Source organism: Tupaia chinensis, unplaced genomic scaffold, assembly GCF_000334495.1.
Source record: "Tupaia chinensis unplaced genomic scaffold, TupChi_1.0 Scaffold000386_1, whole genome shotgun sequence".
Taxonomy (NCBI): Eukaryota; Metazoa; Chordata; class Mammalia; order Scandentia; family Tupaiidae; genus Tupaia; species Tupaia belangeri.
In genome coordinates, this window is record NW_006159888.1 from 358,713 (window position 1) to 372,034 (window position 13,322).

Sequence of the window (13,322 nt, forward strand, 5' to 3'; positions counted from 1 at the left end):
CAGAGAGAAAGCACCCCTCAGTGGTGCTTGGTCACGCCATAGTCCCTTCTTTATTTCTCCATCCTGTTGGGATTTGGGGCAGGCATGGGGTGCTTTTCAGGCTGTCAGGATTGAGATTCAAACTGCATGGTTGGTCATGTGACTTTCTTAACCACTAGGCTACAGGGCTGGCTTCAGGCAAATTGTTTGAAGCAAATTTAGACAGTACAGAAAGGGGGAACAGGTCTAGTCACCCGTTGTTCTGTCACACACAATTCCCACATTCCTCTGGAGACACAGGTTCTGAGTCCTTGCAGAAAATAGCTGGGCAGGTGTGAGGTGTGTACGCCTCATTCCTTCCTATCTGCTATGTATGGAGGTGCCTGCTAACCAGTTCTCTGTTGAGGACACGTTGGCTGTGGCTATTGTGTGTGTGTGTGTGTGTGTGGTAAAGATGTCTGTTGTGAATACGTTTATCTACTTAGGCTGGTTCACCTCTGCACATGTATCAATGAGGCAGATTGCTAGTAATGGTGACATGGCTGGGTCAAAATATGACTTCTGTAACTAAAGAGATTTTTGCTTTTCATTCATGATAGAGTGTGTATGTGTATGTGAGAGAGGGAGCGAGAGAAAGAGAGAAGGAGAGAAACACCCTCCACAGCACTTGGTAACACTATTTTCCCTTCCTCCAGCCTATTGTATCTTGGGCACTGGCGAGTGCCCAGTGTGTTTCAGACTGACTAGGCTGGGTATTTGAACTGTGGTCTCCAGCTGGCTTCTGAGCAGTGCATTACTGCTGTACTGCGGAGCTGCTCCATAGTTTGGATAATTTTGTCAAATTTGGATAAACTTGTCAAATTCCCCTCCAGGAAGATTGGGATAGCTATTTCCTTTGCCATCATGCTTTCTCCTTGCAGGATGTCATGGAGGTGATACTGTTTTTTAATTTTCCAGAGGGTGAGGTGTCACAGAGATTGTATTTTGTGCCCATATAATAGGTAAAATTGTTAAGCCATATCTTGAATTGTCTGTTAAGAGAAAAATTGAGTATCTTTTAAGAGTTTATTGGCCATTTTTGTTTTTCCCTGAACTGCCAAATGATTGCCTTTTCTTTGCTTTTTAATTTGTCAGAGGGTGCTTGTGCTTGCAGAGATTCAGGAAGGACAGAGAGAGGGAGAGAGAAATCACCACCCACTGGGGCATAGCCATGCCATAATCTCTTCTCCATTTTATTTCTCCATAATGCGGGGATTTGGGGATGGATACACACATGCCTGGTGTGTTTTTCAAGCTGCCAGGGCCAGAATTAGAACTTGGTTGACCATGTGTCTAGCTTCCTTAGCCATTAGGTTACTAGGATAGCATTGATTGCGTTTTCTTTATGATTCATGTGAGCTGTGTAAGTGAAAGAAATAAGCTCATTGCTGCCATATGGTTATAAGTGTTTTTTCTAATTTGTCACAGGGTTTTTAGTTTTTTTTTTTTTTTAGTTAATTTTTTTTCACAAGAGAGATACAGACCTTCACCCCCAACAGAGTCCTCACACTGTGATCTACTTCCAGCATCAGCCATCCAGGATCATAGGCGTGTATGTGCCTGATGTTGAAGACCTGGGATGTGAACCTAGGACCTTTCCCTTGTGTGTCCAGTTGTTGTGTTATCACTGCACCACCATCTGGCCTCTGTCACTGTTCTTTTTGACTGTTTTCTTTCATACAGATTTTTGTTTTTATGGAGTTAAAGTTATCAGCCTTCGGATCAGCAGGTGGCATAGTGGTTAAGGTGCTGGACTCACATGTGGTTAACTGTGGTTCAAGTCCCAGACCTGGGGACTGAAACTCACACTGGGTGCATGTATGTGCATGCCCAAAATCCTGAGAGGAGAATGGAGGAGAAGGAATTATGACATGGCCATGCCCCTTGGGGGATCATTTCCCACTTTCTTTCTGTGTCTCCAGTGAGTTCACATGCCCAATAGCAAAAATCTCTCTCTCTCTCTCAAAAAAAGTTATCAACCTTGTTCTTAATGAATTCAGGTTTTCTGCCTTGGCCAGGCCACTCCACCTGCTAGCTCTAGTCTTCACTGGACTGGGCATGCCTGCCATAACGCTGAGGCATCTGGGCCTAGACCTCAAGCCCTTGACAGAGCTAAATCTCAGTGGTACTACTTTATGTCTCTGGGATAGAGTCAGATTCAGCAAGAGTGGTGAAGGGTGGGAAGTGAGGCTGAAGCCTGGAATAGGAGAAGGGTGTAACCATTATACCATCTGTTGATCCCTGCATCTTTGATTATTGGTGGTTGACCTAGTTGTCTCAATCTGACCAAGTCTATGGTGAGGTGAGGCCAGGGTGAGTTGTAACGAGGACCCTACTGAGGGCCTCAGTACCAGGGGCTAGTGAGGCCAAGTGGGATTGTGCCCTTCCTCAGCTGGCACTGACAGGCATGAGAATTGAGAATGGTACTGCACGGGCTATCATTTCCTTAATTTGGTATAATTTTGAACTTGCCTGTTCTCCTCTTATAGGTGAAGAGATGGCATTTGTGAAGAGTGGATGGCTGCTGCGACAGAGTGAGTACAGATAGACTTTAGGACAGATCTTTAATTCCGTTTGCTAAAACTGAGGTCATGTTTAAGAATATAGTATAGACTTATTGCTGTTCTTGCCCTGACTTTCCTCTTGAATGTTTTTAGAGCTCTGTGAATGGTCTTTGTGCACACGGAGCTCCTCTGCAATGCTGAGTTAACAGTTACCAAGAAACCATGTCCATCACTGTCATACTTTTCTCTCTAGCCTCCTTGATCATTATTTTATTATTTTTTTAGAGAGAGATTTTTTGCTATAGGGCACATGTGCTCACCTGAGAGACAGAGACATCCCTTAGGGGATGGCCATGCCATAGTCCCTTCTCCATTCTCCTCTTGAGATTTTGGGCATGCACACACGAACGCCTGGCATGAGTTTCAAGCCTCTGGGTCCGGAACTCAAAACGCAATTGGCCATGTGGGAGTTCAGTAATGTAACCATTATGCCATCTGTTGATCCCTGCATCCTTGGTTGACCTAGACCATCTCAATCTGACCAAGTCTATTTGGGCATGGAGTAAATAGTATCCTTAAGTATCATCTTCTGGGATTTGGTGACTCAAGAGTCTAGTATTGAAGTCTTCATAATTATGTGAAGACCTGACCTGAAGGAAATAGTTTATCTGAAACCAAAACTTGATATCCCCAAATGGACTATAGAATAGCTTCAGTTTCTTATTTATGGGATTGAAATCCACTCTTCTAGACTTCTCTTTTGTGTTCTGGCTGTCTATTTCTGAGGCTGCTTCTCCTGGTGAGATTCACAGTGTGTTTATAAACAGAAAGAACCAGCTCAGTTTATTAAAGAACAGATAGATTGTTCAGCTATCCTTCTGGAAAGAGCAGAGTTAAGAGGAAGTGACTACTGTACCATTTATGATTCTAGCAAAAATCGAGCCAACTGAGCTGTAGTACACCCTGCTTATCGTTCTGGGGCTTGGATTTACATTTGAGGGAAACCTTCATACTTGGCTAAAGTTGAGTCTAACAGTGAAGAATCATCTTCATACCTCAAATCATTTATGAAAACTCTTCTTTATGCAGCTTGCTTCTGTTCCAGTTGTAGAGATTTTAAGTGGCTTGATTCTTACCACAGCTCTATGGGATAGTTGCAGAGTTCTCACTTGAAGAGGTCAGGGTCTTTGAGATCCAGAGTGTCTCTGGTTTCTCCCTCTGCCCCACTCCACCCTCTATTGAGGGAAAGCTTTCCTTTCTCTACCACAAATCAGCGTTAATCTTCTCTGCACATAGTGGACAGTGATGTCTTTGATGGTGTTGTGGCCCTGTCAGTGCTGAGTATAGTGATGTACATGAAATAGATAACTTTTAAGTAAGTTGCACAACTGTTCCAGCATCCTGGTCCATGGCTTTTTCAGAAGACTCACTCCCTGACCCCATTCCCAGATGGTAGATTGATTTTCCCTACGCGCCGGAAGCAGGAATATCAGTCCTAGCGAAGTATCACACAGGCAGCTATCTTCCATGCATTGGGCTTCAGAGCAGTGAGGTGTACATGTAGTTCCACAGCAGTCTCCAGTACTCCCTTTCCTGTCACTGCCATGTAGAATGCAAAGACCCAGTATCTGACCTTGGGAGGCAGCCTGATTTGGGAGTCTGCAGCCAAGGCTTTGACAATGGGTGAGATACTTGGGCAGGACTCCCTAACCTGATCATTCAGCCTGTCTGCATGGTTCCATTTGGGCGTCTCTGCAAACTAAGGTACTGCCAATCAGATAGTTGCTTGGTGTTCCTACTCCAGTCAGTTTGGGTAAGTGCTGTGGGCTCCAGTTGGACACTAGATGTCACATATAGGGCTGACACCAGTAGCAGTCCTAGGGGTACAGAGGGAGGTACATCAACTGGAACTTGTACACGTCAGCCAAGGACAGGCTGCAGTGGGCAGTATGTGGAGGCAAGAAAGGGATGACGGTAAGCTAAAACTGACCTCTTAGTTCACTATTGGAGTTTTCCTTCCTGGTAGACAATGCCCTTATAGCCTGTATAAATAATTGCTTGGTCCAAGATTATAGATGAAAGGGTGAATCTTTCCATATTGACAGAAACGTACTAGGTGGTGGAGTGGTGGGTGGCAGGGTGGGAGGCAAGCCCTAGGCCCAATGTTCTGCAGTGTCCACTGTCGGTGTCTGGGTTCATTTCTGCATCTGCATCATAATAGGGGACCCTCTTACCCTGTGGGCTTCTAAGAGGGGAAATGTTAGAAAAGGGTCCATGTGGGGACCAGCAGATGGCGGAATGGCAACGTTGCTGGACTCCTATGTAATCAACCTCGATTCAAGTCCCAGACCTGGTGACTTAAACTCACACCAGGTGCGTGTGCGTGCATGCCCAAGATCCTGTGAGGAGAATGGAGGAGAAGGGATTGCAGCATGGCCGTCCCTTCTGGGGGTGATTTCTCGCTTTTTGTCTGTCTCTGTCTTTCTGGCAAGCACACGTGCCTGATAACAAAAACCTATCCAAAAGAAAAGAAAAGGGTCCATGTGGACTTTTTTATTTTTTAAAGGTTTTTGCCATAGAGAGACTGAGACAGTGAGAGGGATAATGAAAAATCACCCCACGGGAGGATGGCCATCCCACTGTCCCTTTTTCATTTTCCTCCTGGGATTTTGGACATACTTGCTCTTGTGCCCAGTATGATTTTCAAGCCACCTGGTCCTGACTGAACTACTATGTCATCTGCAGGCCTCCACAAATTCTTAAAAACAAAGAAAAAGAACATTTTTTCATAAGCAGAAGGTGTTATTTTTATTTCAATATAGAATTTTATAGTTCAGCATTTTCGAATCAGTTTAGCAAATTTAGATAGCATGTGGAAGTTTTGTTATATATGAGGAATTACATGATAGACATTAATTTCATTAACTTAAAAGCCAATATTGTTAAACCTTTTTTTTTTTTTTTTTTTTTTGGGGGGAGAGGTTTTTTTCACCATAGGGCATGTGCGCTCGCCAGGCGGAGAGAGACAGAGAGACAGAAAGCGAGAAATCACCCCCCGGGGGGATGGTCATGCTGCAATCCCTTCTCCTCCATTCTCTTCTCGGGATCTTGGGCATGCACGCATACGCGCCCGGCGTGAATTTTAAGCCACCGGGTCCCAGAAGCGAACCACGGTCGACTACGTGGGAGTCCTGCAACATAGCCATTACGCTAACTGCTGGTTCCCTCAAACCTAATTTTTAAAGTTTGGGTCTTCAAGAGGGTTAGCAGCTTTCTCAGTGCCTGTGGTGTGTTGCATGCAGCCCTGTTCTAGCCTGGGTGTTCAGGCAACTGTGGTCTGCTCTCAGTTCCATTTCAATGCACTGCTCTGGGTAGTTATATGCAGGCATGCTAGGAGGCCACTGGGAACTTTTCTTCTGTGAATTAGAGGACAAAGTCTGCTCTTTCTGCTCAAAGCCTACCTTTCCCAATTTTTTTCAGGTACTATTTTGAAGCGCTGGAAGAAGAATTGGTTTGACCTGTGGTCAGATGGTCACCTGATCTATTACGATGACCAGACTCGGCAGAGTGTTGAGGATAAAGTCCTCATGCCTGTGGACTGTATCAACATCCGTATGGGGCATGAGTGTCGGGGTGAGCAATCTGTCTTTGCCAGCTTCTTTTGTTTGCCTTTCCTCATTCATAGATCCTCTTCCTTACCTATTCAACTTTCTTTTTTTGTTTATATTTTTATGTGGGTGCACACATGTGAGAGAGAGACACTCACACACAGGAAGATAGACAACACTCTCAAGAGGGTCCTCACACATAAGCTTCAGTCAGCGCCAAGTACAGGCATGTGCACACTTGCCTCCCTGTCACAGGGAAGCCTCAGGATGCAAACTGGGGACCTTCTTGTCTGGTCCAGCAGTGCAGAGTTTTGTTACCACTACTCCACTGGCTGGCTCCAGTTGCTTTCATTAACAAATTGAAGGAGGGTACCATTTAGGAGAGGTGGCTATATGATCTGACCCCAGGTGCTTAGATCGTGAACCATATGGTTGGGCAAACCAATTTTCTCATCTGAGTTAGACCCACCAGCCCTTGCTCTCTTATGGAGAAGGACCCAGAGCACTGGGAGCCCCAGGAAGGATATATCTCCTTAGACTGTTGATTTTGTGTCTTAGAAACTGGCATTTGTTTGAAGGTGATTGCATTCAGTTTCTTAAAATCTACAATGCTGTGGGTTCCTTATATTCACTTAAAGGAACAGATCCTGTGGAAATCTCAGCAGCTTGTCTTACCAGGCAGAATTTCCTTTCTCCTCCGTAGTCAGGCCAAGGGCTCTTTTTCAGATGTAGCACTTGACTTATTGTAATCTTTTATTTATCTGATCTGTTAGGTCATAGACTGTATAAGAAGAAATCCTGAAAAAACACTATTTCTTTATCCTGCCTACTTTTTTTTTTAATAGATATTCAGCCTCCTGATGGGAAATCAAAAGACTGTATGCTGCAGATTGTTTGCCGAGACGGGAAAACTATCAGTCTTTGTGCGGAAAGCACAGATGATTGTTTGTAAGTTCTAGTTTCGTCTCTGTTTAAATTAATAGTTATTTTATGTTTTAATGTCCAATTATGAAGATAAAAGAGTAGGAATGAATTTTTTTTCTGGCAGCAGAATAAGGGACTCTTATATGATGTGCAGATCTGTGAGAGACGTGTAACAGGAACTTTCTACCAGTGAGTAACTGTGGCTGTAATTCCTGCCTCTCCAGGCCTGCCTGGGCAGGATCCCATCATGGTGAGAATGGCAGAGAAGAGCAGCAGTTGCTTCGTGCTTTCTTCTTGGATTATTGGATTCACACTGGGCAGTGGACACAGTTGAATGATTTCTTAAATCTCGTTCTCTTGTGTTTTTAAAAAGCACTGACATGTTATCGTACAGCTTTTTTTTTTTTTCTTTTTTGGTTTTTTTTTTTTTTTTTTTTGGAGAGGTTTTTTGCTATAGGGTGCGTGCGCTCGCCAGACAGACAGAGAGAGACATAGAGACAGAAAGCAAGAAATCACCCCCCAGGGGGGATGGTCACGCCGCAATCCCTTCTCCTCCATTCTCCTCTTGGGATCTTGGGCACACACGCACACGTGCCCGGCGTGAGTTTTAAGCCACCGGGTCTGGGACGCGAACCACAGTCGACTACGTGGGAGTCCAGCGACATAGCCATTACGCTAACTGCTGGTTCCCATTTATGGTTATTTTCATTTGTCATGTCTGTAGAAAGGATGAGGAATTATAAGAGGAATACCCAATCTTATTGACTGTTAACATTGGCACCGATGTTTAATCTGGAAGAAACTGACGGAATTAAATTTGCTTAGAAGAATGGGTGTTTTTCTGTTCACTTTGTACCATGACAGTGGGTTAACTCTGGATGTCATGAGAATTCACTACCAGAGATTACTGAAAGACTCATGCATGGGTCACGTTTTCACAACTTCCTGTAGCTCTTTTGTCAGTACCTGTCCTTGCATTCACATCAGTGCCTCTCAGTATAAAGGTTTCATCCATGCCAAGCTCCACGTTTATTTTAAATCTCAGATGCCACATTTTCCCCCTCCACAGTCTTCTAATTCATTTCAGTGAATCTTAAATGACACACCCTAGAAGAGAAGTGGCTTCCCTATAGACTGATGGGAAATGACCACATATCTAGCTAATTTGTTCCTTTTTGTAAGCTGGAACTCTACATGTTATTACCTATTAAATAGTTTAAGGTAATGTATATTGAGCACTTACTTTGTACCAGGTTCTAAGTAAACTAACTGCTGTGCAGATGTTTAATCCTTACCATGCTTTACAAGTGATATTATTCCTGTTTTTATCAGAAATTGAGGTGTAGGGACCAGAAGATGATATAGCTGTTTTACATGGCTGGACTCCCTCATGGGCAACTGCAGTTTGAGTCCCAGACCCAATGGCCTTAAAATCACACTGGGCATGTGTGTCTATATCCTCCAGATCCTGGGAGGAGAATGGAAGAAAAGGGATTGTGACGTGGCCATCCCCACTGGGGGTGATTTCTCACTTTCCCTCTCACTGTCTCTGTCCTGTCTCTCTCTAGCAAGTGCACACACCCTAAGGCAAAAACTCCTTTAAAAAAAAGTGTAAAGAGGTTAAGTGTAACTTTTGTACCAGTTTTTTAATTCTTCTATAATAAATTACCACAAACTTGGTAGCTTCAAATAATAAAAAATTTTTACTACATTTTACTGGAAGTCAAAGTCCATCATGAATCTCACTGGTCCCAAAGTGTCTGGAAGGCCATATTTGTTTCCGTGCCTCCACCGTCTCCAGAGGCCTCCTGCATTCCCTGGCTTGTGGCCGTTTCTCCTCCTTAAAGTCAGCAGAAGTGGGCTGAGTCTGCTCACGCTGCCATCTCTCTGGTTCTCTGTAGCCAGGAAAGGCCATATGATTTTAAGGGCTTGTGATTTGCTTGGAACCACCTGGACAATCTCCCCATTTCAAGGTCCTTAACCTGAATTATAGCTGCAGAGTCCCTTTCGCCATGTAAGGTAACATTTCCACAAGCTCAGAGATTTGAATGTGGCCACTGTTGGGCGCTGTCAGCTCTCAAGCTGGTAGACTAGACTCGGGATTTAACATTTTTCCCATAGCCCTTTTAATGATTGCTCTTCTGTGGACTGAGATATCACATGTAAGAAATGCTCCTTTAAATCATAGTGAAAAAATATTTGGAACTAGGATTTTAGAGTATTGTAATAGAACATGGGAGGTTTTTTGTAGAGGAGGAATGAGTTAAAAATATATTGTTGTGTATATAAATATAATAATGTATTAAAAAAAATACACTGTCATGATTTTCCTGTCAACCTAATAAAAGATAGGGTTTTCTTTGTCCTGGAAGAGTGGGTGGGTTGGTTAGATCTTAATTAACCTAGATGGTAAACCAGAGGTTTACATATGTGACTAATTTTTAAATTTTTATTACTTTTGCCAGTGGGCATGTATTTTTGTTAGAAAGACAGAAACAAAAACACACATGCATGCGTGCATATACAAAAATACACAGAAGGGGACCAGCAGTTAGCATAAGGGCTATGTTGCAGGACTCCCATGTAGTCGACTGCGGTTCAAGTCCCAGACCCAGTGGCTTAAACTCACGCTGGGCGCGTGTGCGTGCGTGCCCAAGATCCCGAGAGGAGAATGTAGGAGAAGGGATTGCGGTGTGGCCATCCCCCCGGGGGGTGATTTCTCGCTTTCACTCTCTCTCTCTCTCTCTCTCTCTCTCTATTTCTCTCTGTCTTTCTGGTGAGCGCACGCTCCCTATAGCGAAAACCTCTCCAAAACAAAAAAACAACACACACACACACACACACACACAGAAGAGTAAGCATCCCCCATAGGAAATGGTCACAACACAATCCCGTCTCCATTTCTCTCTCCTTTTGGGATTTGAGGCATGCATGTACACACCCCTGGTATGTTTCTTAAGCCATCATGTCTAGGACTTGAACTGTGTGATTGGTCATGCTGGACCCAGTTGCCCTAACCATCACACACAGGCTGGCCTTATATGTGACCAACTATTTTTTTTTTAGGCTTTTGCTATAGGGTATGTGTATTTGCTGGAGAGAAACAGAGGCAGTGAGAGGGAAAGTGAGAAATGACCCTCTAGGGGGGTGCCCATCCTGCAATCTCTCCTCTTCCCTTCTCTTCTCAGGATTTTGGGCATTCATGTATACATACCCAGCATGATTTTCAAGCCACTGGGTCCAGGACTCGAACTATGGTCGGCCATGCAGGAGTTTGACACCTTAATCACCATGTCACATGCTGACTCCCATATGTTAACCTTTTTTTTTTTTTTAAGAGGTTTTTGCTATAGGGCACATGTGCTCACCAGACAGAGAGAGACAGAGAGACAGAAAGTGAGAAATCATCCCCTGGGGGGGATGGCCACACTGCAATCCCTTCTCCTCCATTCTCCTCTTGGGATCTTGGGCGGGTACACAAATGCACCTGGCGTGAGTTTAAGCCACTGGGTCCAGGACTCGAACTATGGTCAACTACATGAGAGTCTAGCGACATAGCCATTATGCCAACTGCTGGTCCCCATATGTTACCAATTTTAAGGGCACAAGTTAGGTTAGAAATAGAGGATTTTGTTTTAATTTGCTATAGGGCATATGTACTTGCTGGGGAGAGAGAGAGGGAAAGTGAGAAAGCCCCCCTTGGGTATATGGCCATGCCGCAATCCCTTCTCCATTTCTCTCTTGAGATTTTAGGCATGCACAGACATGTAACTGGTATATTTTTCAAGCTGCTGTGTCCAGGACTCAAACTGTGTCAGCATTTGGGAGACTACTATTTGCCTGTCTGTGTAGTCAAGATTCCAATATCTAGTTTTTGTGACCTTATAGGAGAAAGTTGATAGGCATTAAGATTGTCACAACCTTTTCGTAGGGCATTTGTAGTACCTACTAAAATAAATTGTATTTATTAATTTTTATTATTTTAGCTAGAGGGCATCTTATGACCTTGCAGTTTCAATTTTTGGAATTTGACCTATAGAATTGTTTGCATAAGATTGCAAGGGTAGGGGCCAGCTGGTGGTGTGGTGAAGGTACTGGACTCCCACATGGCTGACTATAGTTCGAGTCATGGACCTGGCAGCTTGCTTTCTCACTTTCCCTCTTTCTCTCTCTGTCTTTGTGGTCAAATTAAAAATAAAGAGGGACTGGCAGGTGGTATGGTGGTTAGAGGTGCTGGACTCCTACATGGCCAACTGCGGTTTGGGTTCCAGACCTGGTGACTTGCTTTCTTACTTCTGTCTTTCTCTCACTGTCTGGTCAAATTAGAATAAATAAATAAATAAAGTTAAATAATTCTAAAAAAAAAAAAAAAGAAATCTTGGCCTTCTTTAAAAAAATTTTTAAATAAAATTAAAAAAAAAAAAGATTTTTGCTGGACTGGCAGGTGGCATGGTAGTTAAAGGCACTAGACTCCCACATGGCGACCATGGTTCAAGTCCCAGACCTTGTGGCTTGCTTTCTCACTTTCTCCCGCTTTCTTTCTCTGTCCCTCTCTGATCAATGTGGAAGATAATTATAATAAATAAAGTTATAAAATACAAAAATAAAAGTGATTTTTGCTATAGGGCGTGGTGTGTGCTCACCAGAGAGACAGAGAAACAGAAAGTGAGAAATCACACCCCCCCTCCCCCCCCAGGGAAGATGGCCATGCCACAGTCCCTTCTCCATTCTCTCAGGGTTTGGGTGCACATGCACCTGGCCTGAGTTTTAAGCCTCTGGGTCCAGAACTCGAACCGTAAGTGACTACATAGGACTCCTTCAACATAACTAGTAGGCCATCTGCTGGTCCCAGCACCATTTTTAATGGCAAAAAATTGCTGACAATCTGAATATGCTTGTATTGTGAAATATATTATAACAAAAAAGATGAAGTAGATGTATGTATATGATACGACTGACAAAGCCAATTGCAGTGCATTTCGCATTTATGGAAAATTAAAGCAAGGGGCCAAGAGATGGCATAATGGTTACATCGCTGTACTCTCACATAGCTGACTGTGGTTTGAGTCCCAGACTTGATGGCTGAAAGTCACTCCAGGCACATGTATATGTGTGTATGTGCCCAAAATCCCGAGAGGAGAATGGAGGAGGAGGGATTGTGGTGTGACCATCTCCCTGAGGGGTGATTTCTTGCTTTCTATCTCTCTGTCTCTCTCTGTGTCCTCCAGCAAAGGCACAACAATTTTTTTTAAGCAAAAAATCTCTCTTAAAAAAAAAATGAAAGAGAAAAAAATAAAGCAAACACTAGTATAAATGTGTTATATCTGCTATAAATGTATTTTTTAGAAAAGTAAATTACATATTCCTAGTGTATGTCTTGAGTAGTTGACCGAGTGGTTCTTGGGGTAAGACCTTGAAGACCTGTTCTTTAAATGAGCCTTTTCAAAAATTGCGATGCCATCCTATGTGTGAGAACCAATGACGTGCTGTATTGCCGCACATAAAGAACCTTTTTCTTTTTCTGTTTTCCAGGGCCTGGAAATTTGCACTCCAGGATTCCAGGACAAACACGGTAAGTTGCTAATGGAAATCACCAGTGATATTTTCACATGGGCTTATATAACAAATAGGACAGTAAGGGATTGGGAGAGGGAAACGGGGACAGGGTTTTTGGCTGTCCAGCCATGGATGGGCAGGCAGAGCTGAACCTGTCCTTGACAGCGAGCAAGCTGGTGCTGCCAAACATTTTACAGGAGAAGCCTTCCTCATAAGGGTATACTTACTCCAATGTGGTTTTCTAGAAGTGTTTCTATTTTTCAAAGCTTTGCAACACTTTGAATTCTGCTGTGGTTTATAGGGAAGACTCAGAAAGAACCATGGGGTCCTTTGTATGCCCAGGATCACAGCCTTAGGAAATAGACCCTTTTGGGACGTTCTGTGTCAGGCCTTAGAAGGTTGCCGAGGCAGTAGGCCCATCTGTAGAACAGTGATGCTCTCTCTGCGTCCATCAGGGAAATGAGGCAGTGCCACCTCTGTGGTCAGCATTCACCTTCATGTGGGATTTTATTTTCTCTTATCTCTAGAAGGAGAGAAAAAAAAACAGGTTGAGCTTACGAGAGAGTTTGTGCATATAGGAAAACACTGCCAAATGTCAGTGTTTGTTATTCTTGTTAGCCCAGGACAGTTCTACTTGTAAGCATCCCTATAGCTCTAGTTACCTTTTCTTTCATAAAAACTGTCTCTTTAAAATCAGTATTGATGATTTTTT

At 43.5% G+C, this 13,322-nt stretch overlaps 1 protein-coding gene across 5 annotated transcripts in view; it reads left to right on the plus strand.

Annotated features, from left to right (window-relative positions):
• The window catches only part of PLEKHB2 (pleckstrin homology domain containing B2), a 35,838-nt gene that overhangs the window by 11,924 nt on the left and 10,592 nt on the right, over positions 1–13,322 (plus strand). For 4 of the 5 annotated variants that reach the window (XM_006153670.3, XM_006153672.3, XM_027773876.1 and 1 more), the window contains 4 exons: positions 2,508–2,552; positions 6,003–6,155; positions 6,976–7,078; positions 12,587–12,626. In XM_006153670.3, coding sequence (XP_006153732.1) covers positions 2,516–2,552; positions 6,003–6,155; positions 6,976–7,078; positions 12,587–12,626 — 333 coding nt within the window. In that variant the 5' untranslated portion in view covers positions 2,508–2,515. The remainder of the gene's footprint in view (positions 1–2,507; positions 2,553–6,002; positions 6,156–6,975; positions 7,079–12,586; positions 12,627–13,322) is intronic. The other variant, XM_014589840.1, reaches the window with a different exon arrangement.